The sequence below is a fragment of the Ciconia boyciana genome, chromosome 5, assembly GCF_034638445.1.
Source record: "Ciconia boyciana chromosome 5, ASM3463844v1, whole genome shotgun sequence".
Classification (NCBI taxonomy): domain Eukaryota; kingdom Metazoa; phylum Chordata; class Aves; order Ciconiiformes; family Ciconiidae; genus Ciconia; species Ciconia boyciana.
Window position 1 is genome coordinate 37,565,169 of NC_132938.1, and position 22,983 is coordinate 37,588,151.

Here is a 22,983-nt window from a genome sequence, read left to right on the forward strand (position 1 = left end):
TAAGACTTGTCAGTGATTGATGTGAACTTTCTATAAATTGCAATTATTTTACATTGACAAAGCTGTCGCAGCCATCTGTTTCTGCAAAGAGCATATAAAGGCACAGAACAGCAATAAAATAATTAAATAAAACACTGGTCTGGAAAAGAGCTTTGTTAAAAAATGTATTTTCCAATCACTGAAACACATGGAAAGTGCAGAGACAAGTTAATCTATGTGATGTATTTCCATACTCTTACAGACAGAATTAGAACAGAAACACATTCAGAATATAACCTGATTAAATATTTAGTTCAGTCCTGAGCATTTGATATTTAATACAGTATAAACATAGCAATAGTAAAAAAAAAAAAAAATCTTAAAATTTGATTTGTGTTCTATTACCATTTCTGCTAAACTTTGCTCATTTGGCTAAATATTCTTGTACCAGTAATATTTAGATTCTGATATATGCAATTGCAGTGACATTGGTACCTCAAAATAGAACTAACTACATTCGTTATACCCTGCTGTGCAGAGTAAATTCCACTTCAAGAGTAATATTTATAATTTTAAACTGATGGGAGTTTATTTGTATGTATTATTTTAGCTTATTCTATTGAGTGTTTCAAGTGTGAGTAATCTGAATTAGTAAAAAAACCCCAAAACTCCAAATCCAGAATTGTTAAAAGCTGCCTATAAATATGTTCAACTTTACCAGTTTGGAAAATGAGGAGCATGAATATGTTTAAGTCTTTCATTTTTAAATGAGTTTTGCAAGCTAAAGCCAGTAATACTTTAATTTTGACCTCACCTCATGCTTACAAATCAGATGATAATACTTTTATTGAAAATTACTCAAACACGTGAGGAGAAACAGCTAATCTGGCAAGAATTTAGACAGCTCTAAATAGTTTTCACGATAGCATCCTTAATGCCAAATATTTTTATGGCCAGAACTGAACTATATTAAACAGAACATAAATAAGACTGTAAATAAATAAAAGAAAAATCATAAAGTACACCTCTAAACATCATTCTACAAACAACTTATATAATCAAAATTGAGAAGTTGAAACTGTCAACCTTCATTTCACCTCTACATTAAATAATTCCAGATTTGTTTTTTTAAAATTGACCTTCCAAACATGAATGTTATCTCAACCCCAAGAAACAAAAAACAAATGGGGCATTCATAAAGGATGTTCAATCAGTCATATCTTGCCCAAAATAGCATGTTTGGCTATACATTTAAGTGAACTGATGTATTTGTGCATAAGAAAACCCTTGGGTGTTACACTGACCTCTCATCACAGAATTGTCACTTTGAATTTGAGACAGCTGCTACCATAGTGTGGTTATATTTGCTTCCATTTTCTCACCAAGTAATTATAGCCTTTTTGAAAGATGAAGTCCATGCATATATGCCTTCCTGTTTGGGGAAGAAAGTGTTAGCCAGTGAATTGAATACATCCGAGTGCAACATATTAAGTAGAAAATGAAATAATTCTTTTAGCCGCAATGTCCACCTACTTACACAGTACCCACAGAAGACAGGACCCCGACTGCTTTACCAAGACAGGGCTGCTTAAACACCTACATCAAGTGTTCTGGATTTCTTACAGGATGAATCCAAGTTGATGCTTCTTCCTAGCAGACTGCTTCATCTAAGACAAATTTGAAACATGCCATTCACGTCTATTTATTAAACCTGTGCACCCTCAGCTGCATACAGGGTCAATAGTGTATTTTTAAAAATGTTATTTATTGTACTGAAATATGTGAAGGCTTCTAGTCAGGAAGTTTTCTTTTTCAGAAAGGGTTTACCTTACCAACAAGAATTCTGATATTTGAGTTTGTACCAGGAGAAAAATCTGTCATATACTAATACTTTAATGAAAACATCTTCATGTTTGTAAACCTAACAAACACTTTTATGTATTCCTAGCTGGCAATAAGATAGCCTCTAGGACAAAAGATTAACATAGAGAAACTCTCATCTTTAAGTGTACAGTGGATATAACTATTCTGATTTCAATGTTGGTATTATGAATTTGATCAGCTTCCAGTTCAGAAAGCAGCTGCCCCTTTTGGTAGTCTCATAATAAGTTTTTAGGGTTACTTGTCTGCCTTGCCTTTCTCACTCTCCCGCAGACGCAAGAAACCTTTTAGTGCAGGTTAAAGTACTGTACATTCACAAAACTAAACTCTGAAGTCTGTCTCTTCCTACAAAGTATTAAAAAACAAAACCAGAAGAAATTTGTTTTCAGAAACAAAATTCTAATGTGGGTGATGAATCTGATTAGCAGCCTTGATGTTTTGGAAAGGAGCTTACGCTTGTGGTTAACTTTAAACTATAAAAGTCACACTCTTGTACAAAAATATTGCATGGCAAAACAGCCATCTTCACAGTCTGCTCACATGAAAATAGTGAAAAGATAAACAATCTTGTTGAACGTAATATTTCTCAACACAGTGCGGTTCAACAGGATACATGCTTAGTACTGCCTTTGTTCCTTTGTTCCATCTTTACAAAATAAAAACACATGCAATACATACAAACTGTACAAAATCAGCATCAGTATACCAAAATTAATCTACTTTGGTTTTCCGGTTGTTGGGGTTTTTTGCCATTTTTTAAGCACACAACACTTCAATTCACTATATTTTACAAATAAACATATCAATAGTGAATGTAAAATAGAAGATCTTTAAAAGCAGGTCACTGGAACTACAAAGTTCATCTGAAAAGAGATGAGCAAGTGGAAAAACACTTCAATGAAAATGCATAATTATACATCGTCAGCTGGAAGGGCTGGTATACTGATCTTTGCTCTTGTGAAGTATGCTATCTTCTCCCTGAAATTAGAAAAGAAAACAAGTTATTATTTTACTATTTATGGCATGACTCCAATGTCATCTGCTGTACAGTTGCTAATGTTACAGCATAGTTCTTGAAAATACAGGCTTGGAAAATATACAGTGAGGAAAATACACAGTGAATTCATTTACAACAAATGTGGTTGCCAGAGCATTCTGATATAATTCCCTTCTTAGGCAGAGTTACGTAAAAAGCAGCTCCAGTTTTGAAAAAGGGAAAAGAAATCAATATTTCATTAATAAGTCCAATGATGAGACTGAAATATTGATCTGGTCACTGAATTTCCTATGAAGATATTTCAGTGGAGGGATATAAAGGCAAAATAAACCATTTTATCCTGACTTGGGAAAAGGCGGGGGGGATTGAGTCTGGGCAAGACTCAGAGAAGCAGAATTGTCAACCCATTCTCTTGTTGCTTCCCTTGTGCTGTTACCATATCTGTCTCCTATGAACTGAGAGATTACTGAAGCATAACAAGTTTACACAAGCTTGTCTGCCAGCAGCCTAGAAAGCAGATGATGAGTATTGGGGGCTTAAAAATTAAAGCTCAGAAGAGTCATTCTTCTTGAGAGCTTCAAAAATGCCTTTGTGTGATTAGTTTTTGAGGCCACAGGACTGTAACAAGTCCACCTAGCAGGGTGAGTACAATTCAGCCTTAGGAGGTAACTATTTGTCTAGTAGACTAAACCATGTTTTCCACCGGCAAAGCTTGAGTTCCCATCAGAAACAGTAGCTCAGAGCAAAATCAACTATGTAAACTGAATTCCTTGCCTAATTATGTGATGATTAGGAGATAAAGGAGAATGGAGCCTTACGATACCCTTCTTGCAGGGGAATGATGTCTTGAGCACTATTACGTGTTCCTGTAAATTTGTGCAGCAGTCTGTGATGACCGATAAATGACCAGCACCGATCAAAACTCTTTCTCAAGCCTTGCGCAGAAAGTGAAAACTGTTTGAAGATGCTGTGAATTTCATACTGAAGATAAACAGCTCAGCTGTGACGCTTCTTTGCTGAGGAACCCCTTTCCTTTCTCTCTTGCTTTGATTCTGCATCGCTTACAGTTGTGATTTGCAAAGTGTGCCTCACAAGCCCCTATTTGCTTATGGGCTTCTCAAACTGCTCACAACAGACTGGGTTAAAAAAGGAAAAAAATCCTCACACGTATTAGCAGCTAACTTAAATTTCCTATACAGGAATTCAGAAATCAAACTTTAAAAACCTGTTAGTCACAAAACAGATTAAGTTAGCTTGCAGTACTGCTTCTATGTGGAAGACTAAGCATTGTATTATTCAGTCAACAGTTTTATATTTATTTTTATATAGAATTGTGGCCTTCGGGCTGCTAGCTTGCCACTTACTGTCCAGCCTTTTAGGAATTTAGACCAGTTAGAATTAAGGTTTAAGATAGAAAGCGTTCATTCTGGCTTATGCTAAGCAAGAACACTTGATTAATTGCTTCATGTAATTGGTTGCTGTTCCCACAACCAAGAGGAAGACGGAAACAAAAAGGAGGAGGGATGCAAGATCCCTCTTGAATAATAAGTCTTGAGCAAGGCACAAGTAGTGGTTAATCAGTTTCCTGCTGAGATGTATACTGTTCTCCTTCTCCTTGAGGGGCGATTTGCTTCAGGCACCTGCCATCACCAGAAAAGATCCCATTACTTAAAGCCCACTGTCAATCGATCGTGGGTGAGGTGAGCCATGGCAATGGCTGCATGTGTGCTTGCCCACAGCAGATGCCACACAGCGGTCTGAAACTTTTCACTCTGCTTCCTCGCCACCACCACAGCTCAGCTGACATACTGCCGCTTCTGCCACACGAGCAAGTTACCGAGGCCCGGTCCTTTGAAACTCCAACTTGGAGCTATGTTAGAAATGTATGATGTTTATTGCAATTCAAAGGCATGTAGATTTTTGGCTAATATTACAAGGCATCTCTGATGATATTTAGAAATAATTCATGTTACTTCACTACATTAAAAAGAACATGAAAAGCAGAAGCGGCCATACCTGAATGACTGCACCTGCAGTGGCACTTTCTGGCTCTGCTCCCGTAAGCGGCATACATCCTTAGAAGCTTTCCTCATCAATTTCTCAGCACTTAAACCTTGTTTCTGTTCTTCTTTTGACTGTTCAGCCTGTAAATGGGAAACATAACTATATTTTGCTAATAATGAACAACTACTCATTTCAAAGAAATTACAAATTCTTCTGTGTCAAGCTAAACACTTGGCAGTGTTAGGTTACAGTTGGACTCGATGATCTTAAAGGTCTTTTCCAACCTATATGATTCTATGAAAATCTCTATACAATGGTCACCAAGACGAAAGACTGACATCACAAGCCTAAGCCATAGGCATGAAATAAGATAACAGAGCTTTTCCTAAAAAAATAAACAGAGCAAATCCCATGCCATCACAGGTGGCTACTAGGTATTATAAAGTTTGATGAGATATTTCTTAGGGCTATAGTTAGACAATACCTAAATTTGTATGAACAAATATTGTCTATCCAAATATCTTTTTAGAACTGGCAGACAGTGATTCTCTTCCCATGTAAAATACTTTTATTTCCTAATGAAAGTTCTCAGGAAAGTTGCCTATACCTAATCTAAAATGACAGGCAAAAAAAATAGAGAAGGCGTGCTCTCAAAATACACTTTCATGTTTTGTTGACCTCATTAGCAAAGTTAATATGCATGAGCTCTTGTGCTTTTATTCATGACACGACACCTCTGTGAGACTCACTTCTGTCGTTTGCATTGTAGCAGTGTAAAAGCCAAGGCAACTGAACAGAACACCAGTGGTAACAAGAGATCAAGGATCTTTCTTGACGTGAATGTTGTTGAGCAGCTACATACCCACCAGTAAGTTACAGTATTTCTGTACCTCGGTACTGCTGGCTCTATTACGTATATCTTTACCAAGCACTGCTGCATCAACAGGACAATCACCGCTGTACTATCCACCATTTCGGTGACAGACTGCTATTAAGAGTTGTGTTTTGTTTTTTAAAAAAAACTTGATTATCAAGGGTTTCTGAATGCTCAATAATTTGAACAGCAGCTCTTTTTAGGTGGGAAGCCACCTGGATTTCTTAGACAAATAGCCACCGTTCATATGCAGATGAGTCCCATAACACATATGTTATCACCCCCATCATGTGTGGGGTGCATGGCATTGGCAATGCCACCTTGTGTGTGCACTTAGCTTCATTTCTAGACTGCAGGGACTGTCAGACAAATGTTATTTACTGCATTTTGAATTTTGCCAGCCATCAAAATTTAATAGAAGCGGTTCACGTTCTTAAACAATTTTTAAAGTTCTTTAGAGGTTAATTTTTGATGCTTAACTTCAGGCACTCAGACTTCAAAATGCTGTTCTGTTACCTCAAATTAAAATACACACTCAAGCCAGAAACTGTGATCTTCAAAGTCAGTTTGTAACTTAGGAGTTGACATCTCTGGTTCTAAATTCAACCCAGCAGACTTCCAAACAACAAAACCAACTAATTCAAAAAAGGTAGTCCATACTATCAGTTTCATACTGGGTATTTATAGAAATCTGTTCACAGGAGGACAGTGGTACCCTCTGTCTGTTGAAATGCACTCCAGTGTTTTATATGAAAGTGTTTTACATGAAAGAGCACCACCCTTTCAAAAACTCACTCAAAAGCCAGTCAGCTTGTACTGCTGTTAACTTCTTCAGTCCCCAACTCCAAAACAGCTATGATTTAAAAATGAAATTAACCTATAAATATCATTTTTGTTAGTAGTTAGTGAACATAAATTTGCTATCTACAACTGGTAGTGTATTAATTAATTTTACATATGTCACTGGCCATATGTTTTATCAGCTCCCGTAGTTAATATTTATCATCAAAGCACTAAACATACAATATTTCAAAATTTTCTAATTTTATCTTTTCCCTAACTATACACAAGATTCTTGTGACTGCTGCATTTCAGGTTAACAGCATAGATGACTTCTTTGTTTTAATACTCTCTGTTACCATGTACTCCTTTTTCATTTTTTAAATCCTTTTATTTTTTCAGGGTACTCTCAGAGAGACTTTGGTTTCAGCCCAATGTGTCTAAGAGTATGCATGTGATAAGGTATGTACATGACCACATTTATATTTACATCATGTTTCTTGAGTGGTTTATAAAGACAGTGAATCCTCCATCTATGTAAAATACAGATAAGCACACTAATACACTGGCCATACATTCATTAAGTGCCAAAAATCTGGCACTTATCTGCCAAAAATAAGTGCCAGACAGGAATCTCTGTATCTGTGCTTAGCTTAAGTGTGAGGTAAAGAATAAACACTATCAAAATTAAAGCTGAAACACCAATTCCTGTCTGTTCTTCAGTGTTTTTTGTATAGAAGAAAGAAAGTGAATCTAAAGAAAAACTGTTAACTGTGCTAAACACCCAAACACTGAACAAGGACATATTTGTGGTATTAATGACACAATTACAGGTTACCTCTACATAGAAGATGTACTGAAAAGAAATAAAAAAGATCTTTACAGATAGTCACAGGAATCTTTTTTGGACATACCCGAAGAGGAAGTACTTCAGAGGACACTAGGTGTCTGAAAACTTACTTGTATGAGGATTTAAGACTCAAACTTTGAAATACTGAATGATTTATCATAAAAATGCAATCTAAACAAGAGAAAATGCTTCTGGTGCACAGAATCACCTACTGTTTTCTGATCTGCAGGTATTAGTGGGCTTTACATACTTGCTCTACTTAGGAAGGTGTGGTAGGAAGGGGAGGGAAGGTATGGAGTCCGTGTGCTTGGCTTCAAGCAGAGTAACTGCATGCTAGCAAGCAGCCACTGATTTTCAACATCCCCCACATCTGCGGTTTCATTTTTCACTTGAGACTCTCTCAATTTCTCTGGCACTTCCAGCTGCTGCATTAGTCTGCGCTATTATAATGCCTGCAGGATCTAAAAAATAATCTATGACAATGTTCTCTAGGCTGGTGTGTTTTGCTAACCCAAGAGGAAACACTGACAGCAGAGTACAGCATTCTCAGGGTTGTTTTGCTCCACAGGGGAAGGCTGCAATGATTTTAAGGGTGAAAATATTTCTAGAAACTTTGTAAATGCTCTTCAAAGAGGTGGAGTGGCTGCGATCATTGTTCTGACTTTTAGCTTGGAAAGAAGGAGTGAAATGCTGTGCTGCAGCCTGCATATATTTTAGGAACGTATATTATTACCCTTATTCCTCATCGCAGTATGTGTCATGGTGTTGATCACTGACACCACAGATATAAAATATGCCAAACCTATCTGCTGCCTTGAAAGAGCCAGCTGAAATAAGAAAACACAAATGCAAAGGATTTATAATATTAAATGTTGCAGAGGCATACTCTATTCTAGTGGGAATAGCTTTAGAGTGGGAGTAGTTTTAAATTAAATAATTAAAAATTAACATTTCTATCTGGCATCCAGCATTAGATATAAACCATGAACTTCTAAATAAATTTAGCTGTGTTTCTTTTATATAAGCCACTATTTTTATGGGTTAAAACTTAGAAAGATCAAATTCATACAATGAATTCACATGGTAAAAAACCACACAGTTACACTGTGTGATGTTTAAACGTTGTGCTGTCTTATCCCATTTTGCCTAAGGGTTTTTCAAAACACTTGTCAATGCTCAGCCCAAACTCTGCTAGTATTTTATAGCCATTTTAGAACTCCACTATCTATAGCAAACAGCAGATGCCAAGGAAAGAGAGACAGGAAAACAGAGAGGACAGAACAGGGCATAAACATAGAGCTGGGACAACATACTGGGAAAAAGCTTTGTTTCCTAAGCTATCAGATGGTCAAGGACTTCTTGAAGTAGGTGATATCATCATGGTTAATGACCTCTGATGGATTTTTCTTCCATGAATGTATCTAACTGCTTTTTGAACCTATGCAAACTTGCAGCACTCACAATGTTCTGTGCAAAACATTTTTACAGTTTCTAAATGTTGTGCTATGTTTGCTTGCATTTAAACTGCCACCTCTTCAATCCCCTACTTCCTGTATTATAAAAGACCATGATTAATTGCTCTCCTCCACCTCACTCATGATTTTATAGACTTCAGTTGTAGCTACTTAGCCACTCCTAACATGGAAGCTGTCTCCTCCTTTGACCATCCTTGTCAACCCTCTGCAGTTTTATTATCCACTTTGAGAAGGGGAACCAGAACTGAACAATGTTTAAGTTACAGGCATAACATGTATTCATATCATAAAACAATTATTTGTTTTGTTCCATCTTCTTTTCTTAGTAATTCCTGTCTTATTTGCTTTTTGACATCTGCTGAGTGCAGTGATGTTTTTGCTGATGTTTCTGTTTCTTGTATCCGGAGTATCTCATTCCTAACACCTAATTCAGAGCTCAGCTTTGTATATGTAAATATGAGGATCATCCCTTCCCTCCTCTACACAAGGCTATTTACTGACATTAAGCTTTTTTAAAAAAAACAAACAAACAAACAAACAAAAAACCAAAAAAACCCCAAACAACTGTTGCTTACCTATTAGGAGGTCCTCTGCATCTTGTTAAAATCACCTTCCATTTTTACGACTCTGAATAACTTGGTATCATCAAAACACTCACCTCTATCAACTATAAATAGCTGAAGAGTACACATCCCTCCTGGATGTCACTAGCAACCTCCTCTCATTGAAAACGGATGTACTGACTGATGTAGATGGGAAGGGGGCTCTAGAGGGCATCTAGTCCAACCTCCTGCTCAGAGCACATGAAGACAGAGCTGGGTACTCAGGGTCTTGTCCAGTTAGGTTCTCAGTATCTCCAGCTGTGGACGTTGGGCCCCTATTCCAGTGTATGATCACCCTCGCAATTTAAAAAAAAAACAACCTCCCCAAAACAGAACAAAAACCCCACAACATCCAACTTATTCATGCGTCTTGTTGGAATTTTCAGTGTTCCAGCTTGTCACTGTTGCCTCTCACTCCTCCTATCCTGTTTCTTATCTTTTACCTACATGAGGGCATCCCCCCTTACCTTATGGCAGTTTGGAGATAGTGAATATATACTTGTATTGTTTTAGAGACCATCACATAAAGAACAGAATTTGGCTTTTCTTTGCCAAAACTAGAACAATTATGTCCTGCATAAGGAAATAAGCCACAGTGGAGGTACTGCCTTTCCCACATGCCCCTACCACTATAAATAACAGTCATTGCCTCTCTCTACCTGTTACAAAGATCTTTTGGCTACAAGTTCTGTGCAGACTGCAAATCAACTGATGCTGAAGGATAAAAAGCAGATACATGTCTGTAGAAGTATGGCTGGCATGTGAGAATTTTAAATTAAGTAAATGCTATTTCACTACACCAACCACAACTATTACTCCAAATAATAGAGCTTCTACTCTGAATTACTAAAGTATTTAGAGGGCACTAGAAAAATACTACCTCAAATTCTAGGTTTAAATGCTGTAGTATTGACTAATAAAGAAATATTGTTTACACTATGTAATTCAGAAGTGTAATTAGTCAAATGTGAGCTTCTGTAAAAATCTTTAACATGGTAGAACCAAATTCTTTAACGAATTTATAGAAAAGGTAGGGGTGTAAGTGTATTCATTCACACAATATCTGCATGCTGCTCATACCTGTTTTTCAGCTTGTTTCAAGAGCTTCTGGAATCGTTCATCCTCTAGCACACACAGGGGAAGGTCTGTCTCTCCTCTACCTTTCATTTCCTCAAGCTTTTGTTTAAGATCCCGCAAGGCCTGAAGCTCATCATTCAGACGATTCTGTCTTGTGCGTGATGCCTGGAGGTCCAGCTCCAAGTCAAGGGAAGTGCGTATGGGGCACTCTTGCGTAGCTCTTCGCATGATTGGCTGGCAAACAGGCTGAATCATTTGGGAGACAGAAAATAAAAATTAGTATCTAGAGAGGCTAGTGTAGGGTTTGACATAATACAGTCAGAAAAGCTCAAATATTTTTTGTTTTTCTTTAGCAGAAAGCTGCTATGATGAGATCCAAGTCCAAAAATTCATCTATTCTGGAATTTTTCTTCAGTCAGTAGCTAAAAATAAATGCACAAGTTTCTCCAACCAGGTGTACAATGATATATTTACAGGTTAAAAACAAAAACCCATTCTGATCCCCAGGACAACACAATGCCAGGAGATCAACGCTACACAGGCTTCCCCATAGATTTCAACTATGTTATTTATTTTTATAAACATTTGCTTTTTCAAGGCCTAAGCAAACACATGAAGTTATGAACTCTGTAAACATGCATTTCTTTAGTGTATTTCATATTATTTACTGTCCTTTCACTGTGCATTTTTGCATGAATAAGTTGGGCAGGAGAAGCCATCCCAGACTATTCAGTATGTCTTTCTTATGCCAAACGTAATCCTGCTACCTGGTAACAACCTTCTGCAGAAGTGTTTTCTTAGTTACAATCAAGATTAAAATATAACTCTCTCAACTTCTGTAAGAATGAACTCCATGCAAGAGAAATACAATCTTACTCTTGTCCTTCAATCCTTTTGCTCCTCAAATGCTCCTGGAGAAGAGTAAATCCCCTTTAAAAGGACATCTGAATCCTTGACATTTCCACCAAAATTTGCTCAAGATATATGTTGCTGGTGTTGACTTTTGTGCAGCGTAAGCCACCTTGGGTCACTTTGTAATATTTGGGTTCTTTAACCCAGATCCCTTTGACAGTAACAAGCTGAAGTTCAACAGTTAATGCCACAATGCTGAGTACCAGTGTCTGGCTTCTGGCTTCAGCCACAACTAGAACAACTTAGGCTTTGTTGGTGGGAGAAGATGTAGGACTGAGACCACTGTCTTGAGATTTCAATCTGAAACTACAGGACTACATGTGGTACTTGCATTGCTTTTGCTGAAATACTTGAAATAAAGCATATGGTTTAAGTTGTTTGTTATTCCTTCTCTCTCCATACTTTGTTTTAAACCATGTCCAGATAACATAACACATACCCGTTTAACTCTTAGGCTCCGCCGTTCTGTGGCATTTCTCACAAAGAGAGACTTTTTGGCTAGTGTTGAGCTGTCGCTGTCACTTCGATTCAACTGTCAAAACGTACATAACAGAGGTATAAAGCTTCTTCATATACAAATACATCTGTATTGATATAAGCAGTCAGAAAACCTCAGTGTTGACATACATGTAGGTCATTCTTAGTATAAGAATGTAAAGTAAAGTAAAAAGTAAAAACTTTTTCAACTAGAATAAGCATCTACTCTAAAATTCCTAAACCAAGACAACCATTCATATAATCATAGAATAGTTTGGGTTGGAAGGGACAATTGGTTTAAAGGCCATCTAGTCCAACCCCCCTGCAATAAGCAGGGACACCTTTAACTAGATCACGCTGCTCAGAGCCCCGTCCAACCTGACCTTGAATGTTTCCAGAGATGGGGGATCATTGATCTTACTGAATGAATAGTAAGTAGACTCTTTAGGAATGCAAGGAAGGTAACTATGCTTATTAAGTACTGCCAAATCACCGTCTGGCTTTTATATGACTGCAGATTATAAACTATGGATTTCATTTACCTGGGGCAGGCTTTTAACAAATTTACTGCACGGAAGGTAAATTACTGTAGACATGCACCTGCCCAACAAATGGTATTTTGGTATTATTATTATCATTTGTAACAAGTATAGGTGTGCCTACAGCTTCCTTCAGAAGCACTTCCTGCTTCTCAAAAATATACACCACAGCTCGGCAGTAGTTTCTTCTTAATTATAGCATTAGTTCCACATACACCAGTGCAGACTGATTGTTAGATGCATCAGCATGTGTGGTGGTAACCTTCAAAGAAAACACAAGCATCTATCTGCAGGATATTTATTTCACCTCTTCAGAAAAGGACAGACAAAAAGAATCATTCTGCTAACATTTCAGTAACCAAAGCCAGGGCCCTAAAGCATGCTTACACAGGACTGACTGGGAGTTGGGGGTGAGAAGTACAACCTCTTGCAATATGAATACACCTCTCAAGACAAATCTGTCTTTTCACCGTGGAGCCACTACTGGAAGCTCACCCCTGCATATGCACAGGTGGCTGTCATCACTGATGTTCTTTAAGCACTTTTCAAGGGATATTTTCAAAGGCACTAACAGACTTTGGGTCTGTCCTTTAGGCCTCAAAAATCTTTGTGTTTCCTGTAACATCGTATGAGAGTAGGTGCTTTCTTAAAGCTAGGCCATCTCTTCTGAAAAGAGAGCAGCTGGCAGTTAGCCAGAGCGTATCCAACAGATGCTTTCCTCTAGTATAGCACCAAGCAAGCGAGGCTGGATATGCCTGTGGTGCAAACTGGGGACTAGGACTGGAGAAATCTGAGTTGTTTGGCCCTCCCCGTGGATGCGGATGTGGCTACAGTGCCCACTCTTGAGCCTCAACAGTGGACTATAAGTATTTCTGAAGCTGCAAAAGATTCATCTGTGCAAACGTGGGTTTTTCCTAGGCTACTCTGCTTCCAGGAAATACTGTACAAAACGAGAAAGAGAATGGTTTATTCGAGTTACGTTTTTTTTAGATTCTGGCTTCTGGCAGCAGGTATGTAGCAATGTTCAAAGCTACAAAAGCCCAATACTTTTTCAGATGCAAAAACCTCAGGAGTTTAGACTAACTAAACTATCAGAGCAACTACTGTTACTTCCGGTCAAAGACCTCCACAGGCAGTAAGCTAAGGCTACATTTTTTTGCCAATACAACTAATTTCCAGTGTACAGGAATTAAGATGAAGGCTAGGTTCTGAATTCATCCAATAATCAATCCAAATTATGTAAAGATTCTTACAAAACGATCTGATGTGTTTCATTCTGGAGGGTATATGGAAGAGTTATTTAAGTATGTAGATACTGATTATAGTTGGGGGGGGTGTTTTTTTGTTCGTTTGTTTGGGTTTTTTAAGCCAATGATAATCACAGAGTAGTGATCAACTTTAAAATGTTCCCAAATGATTCAGGCAACCACCCCTAACTGAACTGGAGAATAATTAAAGCATAATTATATTTTTTTAAAAAGTCATACTTGTGTGAGTAACCTGTAGAAACTAAAGATCAAAAACAAACTGCCTTTTCTAGGGTGTCCGTAATTAAAATCTATAGAGCTGGTAATCCATGCTTAAATCTTTAAACACATGATTTTCACAGTTAGCTTAGCAGCAACAGGGCTGATAATTTAAATCTTTTTTTTCCGTGCTACCATAGATCTAGAGAGACTGGAGAACTTTGTTGCCAAAGCCATGTTTAAAACTCAGCCCCTAGGCAGCGCTCACGCATCTTTCAAAGATGTAATTACAGCAGGATTTGGGCTGCACAGGTTTAAAACCAGTTGAGATACAAAGTGAGATTTAAACTTGATGACTGAGCTCTTTCTGCACTGTTACCCTTAAATGGTTACATTATTAAAATATGGTAATGCAATGGCAGTTTACAGTGAACTCTATTCTACATTTTAACAAATTATTTTGCTGTGAGAGAGCTGTAGTTGCTGACGTGCAGTGAAACGCACTTTTTGCAGACAGCCAGCACAGGAATCTGTATTACTTCTCTCCAATGGGATGTATTTTTGCCCTAGTAAAGGTGTTTTGCAAGAGTATGCAACTCTGCTGAAAGTCAATTCTACTATGCATCAGGTCAGTTAGGGAAAGAAAGAACCTAGAGAAAGCACAGGCTCTGCCTCTCGCAAGGAAAATTGGTACATGACTCACTGTCATTAATGCATCATTCCCAAGAAGTTAAATGACTCTTCAGTTAATAGCTCTTCATTCCAAGTGTTTTTCCTCTTACCCTACAGATGTATTGGTTCCGCTCGCCTGGAGAGAAGGTTTGTGAGCGCACTATCATGCTGTTCCTGACAAAAGGACGCTGTCTTGAGCTCCAGCTGGCTCTGTCCTTGGGTCGGACTGTTGCGTTCTCGTTAACCAATTCCTCAGTGTTAGTCTCTTTATCAACCTATGAAAAGGAATTTAGTTTATAAGAACTACTATATCCAGACACATGCCACTATGTAGTTTTTGTGCCTTTGGATTTTACAAGCATTCTTGTTACCTTGCAGCGGATGGAAAAAGACCAGCAGCAAAAAGCATCTTGCACATACAGAGAAGCTATGCTAAGTAAAAGGAAACAAAAAATTCCCAAAACGCTTAACAGTGTGTGGAGAGTCTTTGAAGGTACTCTTTGTATCCAGAAAAACCAAAGCTTTTGCAGAAAGGCCTTTGCTGCCCTGCAGATGGTCTGATGCAACCATGGCACAACAAGTCTTTTGCTTTGCCATTTGCAGACATTATTATTATTATTAATTATGGTGCATTTATATCTGTTTTCTTCTTCATTTGCAGAACAGCAAGGTTCTGCTGTGCTAGGAGATGGTGCCTGTGCACACTGAAAGGGGCAGCTGGGAAAGTTACATTGCCCAGGTTCTTCCAGACATACTGTCATTATGTCCCCCAAACCCCAGCAAGCGGGGCTGCTTTATGGCAATCTGCAGAGCTGCACCAGCCTTGTGAACCCAGGGAAAAGACACTGCTAGCTGCTGTCCCTCAGAAGGGCCTGCTGCCTACTACAGTTGCCCCACACGAGCCACAGAGAGCCTCCAGTGCCAACATCCCCGTAGGTGGCGCAGCCTGTGCTTACACACAGCAATCATCTTGACAGCCCGGCTAGACCAAGCACTGCAGCAGCTGGCACATCTGATGTTACTGATGTGCACTGGGGCATTTTCTTCAACTCAGGTAATTTAATGAGGTTCATGGTTTTCAACGTGCAGGTAATAAATACAATGACCTAAATCGCGCAACTGCAACCCTGAGAGGCTCTGGTACACGAAGACCTATACTGTGGCTGGCTTTACAATGAGGTCTGCTATGTCTTTCACTCACTGTCCATGTCCATCCAGCCTGGGCTTAGCAAAACACTTGCGTGCGTGCCTAACCTTCAGATGTTGTCCTTGATGTCTCCCCTTGCCGAGTTAGGGCTTTGATCTATATTTGCTTGCTACCCAGCAGGCTGTCAGTCCTTTAATACCATGGCCTTAGCTCATTTGGCATCTTGCCACATTAATTGGAAGTTAATTACAGTTTCCAGCAAGTCCACTGAGGTGTTGAACTTTTGTATTGTCACAAACTTGAAGGAACGAGATGTCATTCTTTGCCTTTTTACCTTTGCTATTTTACAGAACCTGTGGGTTTAACACATGCAACAGTGTTTTTTCATTAAGATGCAGAAAGGTGTTCTAAAAATTTTATTTCTAAAGTATGTGCTACCACATCAGGGATATGTTTACTAAAAATTTACTAAAAGTGCTTTCAGAAAGGTGGAATATAATTTAAAGTGAATAGTTAACAAGAATATGGAATTAGAATTTGTTATGTGCAGTGTGTAGGTAGTTCAATAGTACACAGTTTAATACACATTTTGGAATTTTCTGTTCATTAATCTTTCCTCCTTTTCTCTGCTAAGCCAGTTTTTGTATTTCACACCCTAAAATAAAAGGAAGAAATAAGGAAATTCCCTCATTGGTTTAAAGATCTTGACCCCTGTTCTGTCTTTCCTGCTGTTTATCAGATGAATCAGAAAAAGAAAAAAAGGAAACAGTGAAACGGATGTGCAGAAATATTTTAAATATGCACAAGTTGAAGCTACTGAACTGCACTTGTATTTTGAATATTCTCCCTATACAACAAAAAAAGTGAAGATAGAAATTTTTAGTTAATTGTCTTTGACTTAGAAGTTCTGCCTAGCATGACTGTTAAATGCCCTCTTCATAGTTCAGAAGTGACCACACCAGTTTCGTTAAAACTACATACTGACAAGTGCTATGGCAAAGGCCACATCAAACTGTAAATGCTCAGATGCAGCAGACTTCTACATTAACTGCTCAGAAATAGATCTTCAGACACAGTAGATACCGTAGGAATGTGTATTTTAAGATATTCACCAGAGTCAGTATTACAGCAGTTTGCTGGCTTTCACGGGCCTCATCACTGTTTTCTCTGTCCTTGTCTTCATTTGTTTCTGGTGCATCAGTGAGTAACCCCATGTCATCAGTACAGTTGCCTTCTACTGCCAGCTTAATGCCATCTTCCTCTTCATCCACAATTTCATCAGAGGCTTCTGCGAGCATTTCTAACCTGTACGAACAGAAGTAGCCTAGGCTTATTCTCAAACTGAAAAAGCCCACCAGAGAAAGGTAACGGAAGGCCTAGGCCTTCACCCATGTATAATGTACACGTTTTCCTGACAGGGAAAACAAGAGTATCACCCAAATGCTTCCATTAAGTTCACATGAAGGCAAATTTTATTATATGCTCCAATAAAACCCAGCAAGCTCTACTACAGTTCACCTTCAATATCACTATGACAACACTGCACTACATTCACTAGCTGTATGTTGATAACGTTGAAGGATTTTGGTTGCAATAAATTAATAAAACAAATGAGCAAGTCTCCCCTCACTATACAGCATGTATTTATTTCTACACTGCACCTAAGAAATTGCACAGGAACAGAACTCAACATAGCAATTTAGCAAGAAATTTGTTTCTTGGGAAAGCTCACTTCTTCAAAAACAAGACCAGCAGCGGAAGCACACACATGACTGTCAGAACACAGCTCTCTCTTCGAATCCTATTAGTTGCTTATTATAATTAATGCAACTAATATTTGATATGAGACATTCTAGTACACCTCCAGTGGCTTAGGCTCCCCACGTGGTTTCACAGGAAGACATACATGGAATGGAGGAGCATCAGCAGTAGGAGTTAATAGAGCAGACAAGACACTGTAAACCTAAAAGAAGGTGAATGAATTGACCACACAAGAGAATGAGACTTTACCCCAATTCCAGTGGTGGTGAGACACTGCAACAGGTTTCCCAGAGAAGTTGTGAATGCCCCATCATTGGAAGTGTTCCAGGTCAGGCTGGACAGGCCTTTGAACAACCTGATCTAGTTGAAGATGTGCCTGCCCACAGCATAGGGGCTGGACTAGATAATCTTTAAAGGTCCCTTCCAACCCAAACCACTCTATGATTCTATGATCTCCTCTGAACGTACAGCCCTTTCATTTGTCTAAGAATAAGAGGAACGAGAGGAATCGTTCAGGCACGAACAGTGATGGAGGAAAAGTGGCCTTACCAGTCTTCCTCAGAGCCCCTTTGCTCCTGTTCTTCCTCCTCCTCCTCATCTTCAGCCAGCTCTTGTTCTACTGCTTCCAGCTCAGCAGATGTCCTCTCCAGCAGAGCTGACACAGCATCCTGCTCACAAGGAAAGAGAAGATGAAACCAGAACTGAGTGATACATAACATAGGTAAAAAAATGATAACTCTTGCAAGAGCTGCATTACACTCCTGTTCCCTGATGCCAGCAAAAACACGATTCAGGTCACCAGTATAAGGGGTTTGAATTCTCAGTGTCTAGCACATTAACTGATTGTTTTTATACAGAGTAAATCGCAATCAAAAACAGATTGTTTGTAAAACGATAATGCAATCAAATACGCTCCTGTAATCCTTTTAATGTCTTGTCTCTCTTTCCCTTTCATAGTTGTAATATCCCTAGGTAAAAAAAACAGTTGTTCTTAAAAGTTACATTTTTTAACTTAATTCTCTTAAGGAGGTATTAAAGCAGAAAAGCTTATTTAACCAGAAGAATTAGTATGTGTTTTGCATAAACAGCATTTTCAATGCAATGGCTTTAAGTATTCAAATTCAGATAATTAATAAATAGCAATTTGTAATGTGTCCACATGAAAATCAATGGTAAAATTAACGAAGCTCTGCAATACCATTCTTTTTAAAATGAAACACGGCTGAAGTGTTTCAAATTGGAGTGCAATTTTGTATCCCGCTAAGAAGCATCAGCCCTATCCACACTTGTTAACAAGTCTGAAACCCCACATAGGACGTACTCATGTGCAAAGGCACTATAGACAAAAGTGCCTGCAAGACAACAGGGCCTTGGACCTTCAGGGGAGGACAATTCACATATTCAAGTCACCACAGTGCAACAGCACAATTAGAGTCTACGGCTTTTTTCTTGCTATTACAGTAACAGACAACACATTACTCACCAAGTCCAATGAGTCCGATGACTGCTTGCTTAACAGAAACATGGATTCTTCATTTTGTTCCTTCGTTTTTTTGCCAGGAATTTGCTTGCAAGGCAACAGGTTGTACCACAGAGTACAAGTGTCATCAGAAAATGATAAATCTGCCAGACTGATCTGAGTCCCAGCCTGCACAAGATAAGAAAGTGGAAGAAAATTGTTTAATTTTTTTTTCCTGCAAGACAGCTGAAACTAAATTCTACAGTATTTATCGTGTAAAATAGGCAGCACAAATTTGACATGAATCTTAATACCCTTTTTAACTGTACAATTTTCTATTTCCCTCCACTTCTAGTTAAAATAAACAAATAGAAGTACATGGAAAGGTCCTTTCACATTGTCCATTCTGCCATCTTTTATTTCAGTCTGCAGAATTTCTCCCCACATGCACACACACAAAACCTTCTATATCACTGTAATGCACATGTCTGCTTTCTATAGCATTCAATAATGAAAAACTGTGTCAATGAAACCTACAGCATGAACTCATGGAGCAGCAAGTTTCAGTCAATTTTTCAGTTGTTCCACCACAAAATCATCAATATGGCAAACAATAACAGATGTCCTTGCTTGCTCTAACCAGTGAAGAAGCAGAGGAAAAGACAGTAAAAGACATTAAGAAACCCTTTCATTTGGACAAGCACTGATATCCACTGAGCTGGCACTCTGGGAAAACTTATGAAGTATTCGTGTTTGGGCTGTGCCTTGGAGATTAAAATCCTCTGTTCTTTGGCAAAGCAAATCATCTTCACAGCTACTGGGCTGCTCTGTTCTTTGGCAAAGCAAATCATCTTCACAGCTACTGGGCTGCATACATAGCTCTTGCCAAGACTCTGGTCGTGTTGCCCAGGGCTTTCTGCTGGGGGTGGTACTCCCAACTCTTTCTTTTGATCTTCTGATTAACCCTTATGTCTTTGGTGGCTTTTTTGTTGTTGGTGGTGGTTTTTTTTTTTCTTCACCTTTGTATCCTGCATTATGTTGCATTTTTGTTCTGCTGCCCTTCCCTTACCTGAGGGGAAACCTCTTACATACTGAAAAAGGCCAACATATTACCCAGGAATTAATTTAACTCCTACATTTTTGAAAGTGAGAGGCTGTTCCCAGTAGTCGGGGCTGATGAACCCCACCAGATTCCAGCATCTCTTCAGCATGTTGTAACTAAAAATCTTGCTGTGATACTAAGTCAGACTCATGGTGAAAAACTAAACTAAGTAGTACCAGACCATGCAAAAGCAATATGAGAGTAAATGAAGCATCACTAATTAGGTGATGACCACAATTAACAACAAAATTTTAAAAGTGCCAGTTTCCAGTAGACTGGTCTATGAATGTCATGCCTTTTTATTATCTCTACAAATCATAAAGACTAAAAAGGTGGACATCATATAATCTACAACAACGTGCAAAAATGTAATTTAGTTTGTTCTTTGTGACAAGGTGTGATAATGAGGGTTTGCTTTTTTTTTTTGGACATACTGTGGCTCTTATTCAGCTTTTACTTTAAAATCTAGGCTTAGAGTAGTGTTGCAATGAAGTTTATGAGGTTTTTTTATGTATAAAACTGCAAGGATGGAATTTTATGTATAAAACTGCAAGGATGGAATTTTATGTATAAAACTGCAAGGATGGAATCTGTAATTAAAGGGTTAAGGTAATGCACTGTTAGATTTATCAAACACCTCCTAAAACTTCCATCCAGGATTAGATTCTGTATCAGGAATTTCAGAGAAAGGTAGTATTTTAAGTACTATAGTAACAACCAAGTTATGCTTCAGAGTTTGTCTCCAAGTACTGTGGAATTCTAGCAGCCTTGACCATCAAAATAAGAGGGGACACTATAAACAAATGCATGCCAAAAAAAGCCAGAAATAAAACTGCATACCAAGCATTCTTCTCGACGACTTCTACTGACAGCACAAACATCTACTCTCAGTGTCTTCTGTAGCAGCGTTACTTGGGAAATGGCTACTCTGAATATCTCGTTGAATAAAATGGTTTCCATGGCAGGATGAACTTTTGTGCGAAACAGACAGCTGATATCAGTTGAGGATGGAAGTACTGCTACTCTAATATACCTGCCAGAAACAAAACAAAATCTTTACCTGTATTTAAACTAGCACTTGCTGGTGACGCATGATAGAAGTTGACCCCATCAACTAAAGGACTGCATAGCAAGAAAAAGAAACAGCAACAAATCAGAGGTGGAATGGAAAAGAGGTGAAGAAGAGGAGTGAGAAACTCCTGCCCCTTGCACAAACATTTCCCAAAAAGGAATTTCTGTGCCTGGTAAGGTAGTAGCAAGAGAGGTAGCTATTTCTGTCTCTATCCAAATTTATCCTCTGGTTTAGGACTGTGAACACTGAGGATCATGTCACAGATGGGAGGAAACATGATCTTAATTTAAAAAAAAAGAGAAAAATTTGGGTGGATGTAAAAATTAAACTCTTAGAATGATGTGAGCAGCACTGAAGAGCAGTGACGTCTTTTAATCTTTTAAAGAAACAAACAAAACCTACAAAGAAACCAGAAAACTAAGGAAAATGAGGAAGAAAATAGCTAGGCCCATAGCTGCTTGAGATCAATTCATAATACATTAAGTGAGATTTAGAAGAATGCATCTTGCAAGCCTAAACTTAAACACTTAAGGGAATAACTTGGAATTGTTACGCAGCTGCATTCTTTTTATAGAACAAATATTAATGGATATTATGTAGATAAAGGTAATACTTGCTAACTTGCAGGTGTCGCTTTAGTAGTAGCTTGATAAAGACATTCCTAATGCAATTTGTACATGTTATTTACCTATTGCACAGCTTCTCATACACATGAATGAGCATAGTAATGGTTTTATATCTTTTCTGTGTCTATGCATTAGCCTATTTCTGGTATTGGCTTTAAATATAATTGACATTCACTGTAGAATAGAATGCAATGAAGCTAGCTAAAGCAAGAAGAAAAAGTGGGCCAAAGAAAATCATTCTGGAAAAAACTTGTTCTCCCAAAATTTATAGTACTATTGCTATATTTTCTGGTAATGACTTTGTACATACTGTTACTATTGTCAAAAACTTAGTTTTACATTAATTAAACCAAAAGAAATTAGGTCTGTGAGAAATTTGATTTTGTTATTTGAATTTGGGCATAGCTTTTATTCCCCAATCATCCCAAGCTTCTTTGGATAAAGAGTAAGATCTAAGTTGTTTCGTTCGCATGTTTAGCCTGGATAGCAGATATCCAGCATTTTGACAAATCAATCCCAAAGTTAAGTGGTAGTGTAGTGTAATTCCAGTAATGCTACTGCTGTATTCAAACAAACGCAGGTAAGCAATTTGCATGGTCTACTGAAAACAGGCATTTTAGTAGATTAAGCAATTAGGAGACATTTAGAAAAGAGGTAGGAATAGAAGATAAAGTACATTAAAAGTATGTTTAAAAGGTGGTTCATTGGAGCTTTCTTTTAATAATTGTTAGCCAATTGATTGGCATCAGGCTTATCTGAATGAGGGGTAAACAGAGAAGTAAAAGATAAATTGCTCACTGGCTTTGTTTTACAAGAGTGCTTACTTTCATTTTAATTAAGAAAGTTAAAGAGTTAATCAATGCCTCAGATTTTGCTGTGACAAACCTATGACTTCTCAAGTGATGAAAAAATGATCCTGACACAAATAATAAGTATTCTGCTAGGCTCTACCTACTCTAAAAGTGAACAGCTTTTACAAACAGTGTAGGAACAGGTATCAGTAAGACCTCATGTCAAATCTACTCCTCTGTGTGTAAAGGTTCAATAAAGTACTAATTATACAATGTGATGTTCTAGAAAATACAGTTATAACATAGCTTCATTTTCCAGACCCAATTTTTATCATTGTACATATCTGTACAGTATATACATATATGCACACAATGGCAAGTGACAGAAAAAATGCTATTTGCAAGGTCCTTCCTTTACCCTGTCCTTTCTTCCTCCTTGT

The 22,983-nt window shown here is 38.0% G+C and overlaps 1 protein-coding gene and 1 long non-coding RNA gene across 4 annotated transcripts in view; both read right to left on the reverse strand.

Moving 5' to 3' along the window:
- LOC140652567 (uncharacterized) overlaps positions 1-2,283 on the reverse strand; it is a 28,674-nt gene extending 26,391 nt beyond the window's left edge. For all 3 annotated transcript variants that reach the window (XR_012042850.1, XR_012042849.1, XR_012042851.1), the window contains exon 1: positions 1,284-2,283. This is a non-coding gene — a long non-coding RNA (uncharacterized lncRNA). The remainder of the gene's footprint in view (positions 1-1,283) is intronic.
- A 7-nt stretch (positions 2,284-2,290) lies between these two features.
- Positions 2,291-22,983, reverse strand: part of WWC2 (WW and C2 domain containing 2) — a 103,391-nt gene continuing 82,698 nt past the window's right edge. The window contains exons 15-23 of the mRNA XM_072863482.1: positions 20,895-21,087; positions 18,977-19,141; positions 18,043-18,161; positions 16,845-17,037; positions 14,696-14,860; positions 11,871-11,963; positions 10,523-10,765; positions 4,874-5,001; positions 2,291-2,838 (exon numbers count right to left, since the gene is read on the reverse strand). Of these exons, the coding sequence (XP_072719583.1) occupies positions 2,772-2,838; positions 4,874-5,001; positions 10,523-10,765; positions 11,871-11,963; positions 14,696-14,860; positions 16,845-17,037; positions 18,043-18,161; positions 18,977-19,141; positions 20,895-21,087 (1,366 nt within the window). The 3' untranslated portion in view covers positions 2,291-2,771. The remainder of the gene's footprint in view (positions 2,839-4,873; positions 5,002-10,522; positions 10,766-11,870; positions 11,964-14,695; positions 14,861-16,844; positions 17,038-18,042; positions 18,162-18,976; positions 19,142-20,894; positions 21,088-22,983) is intronic.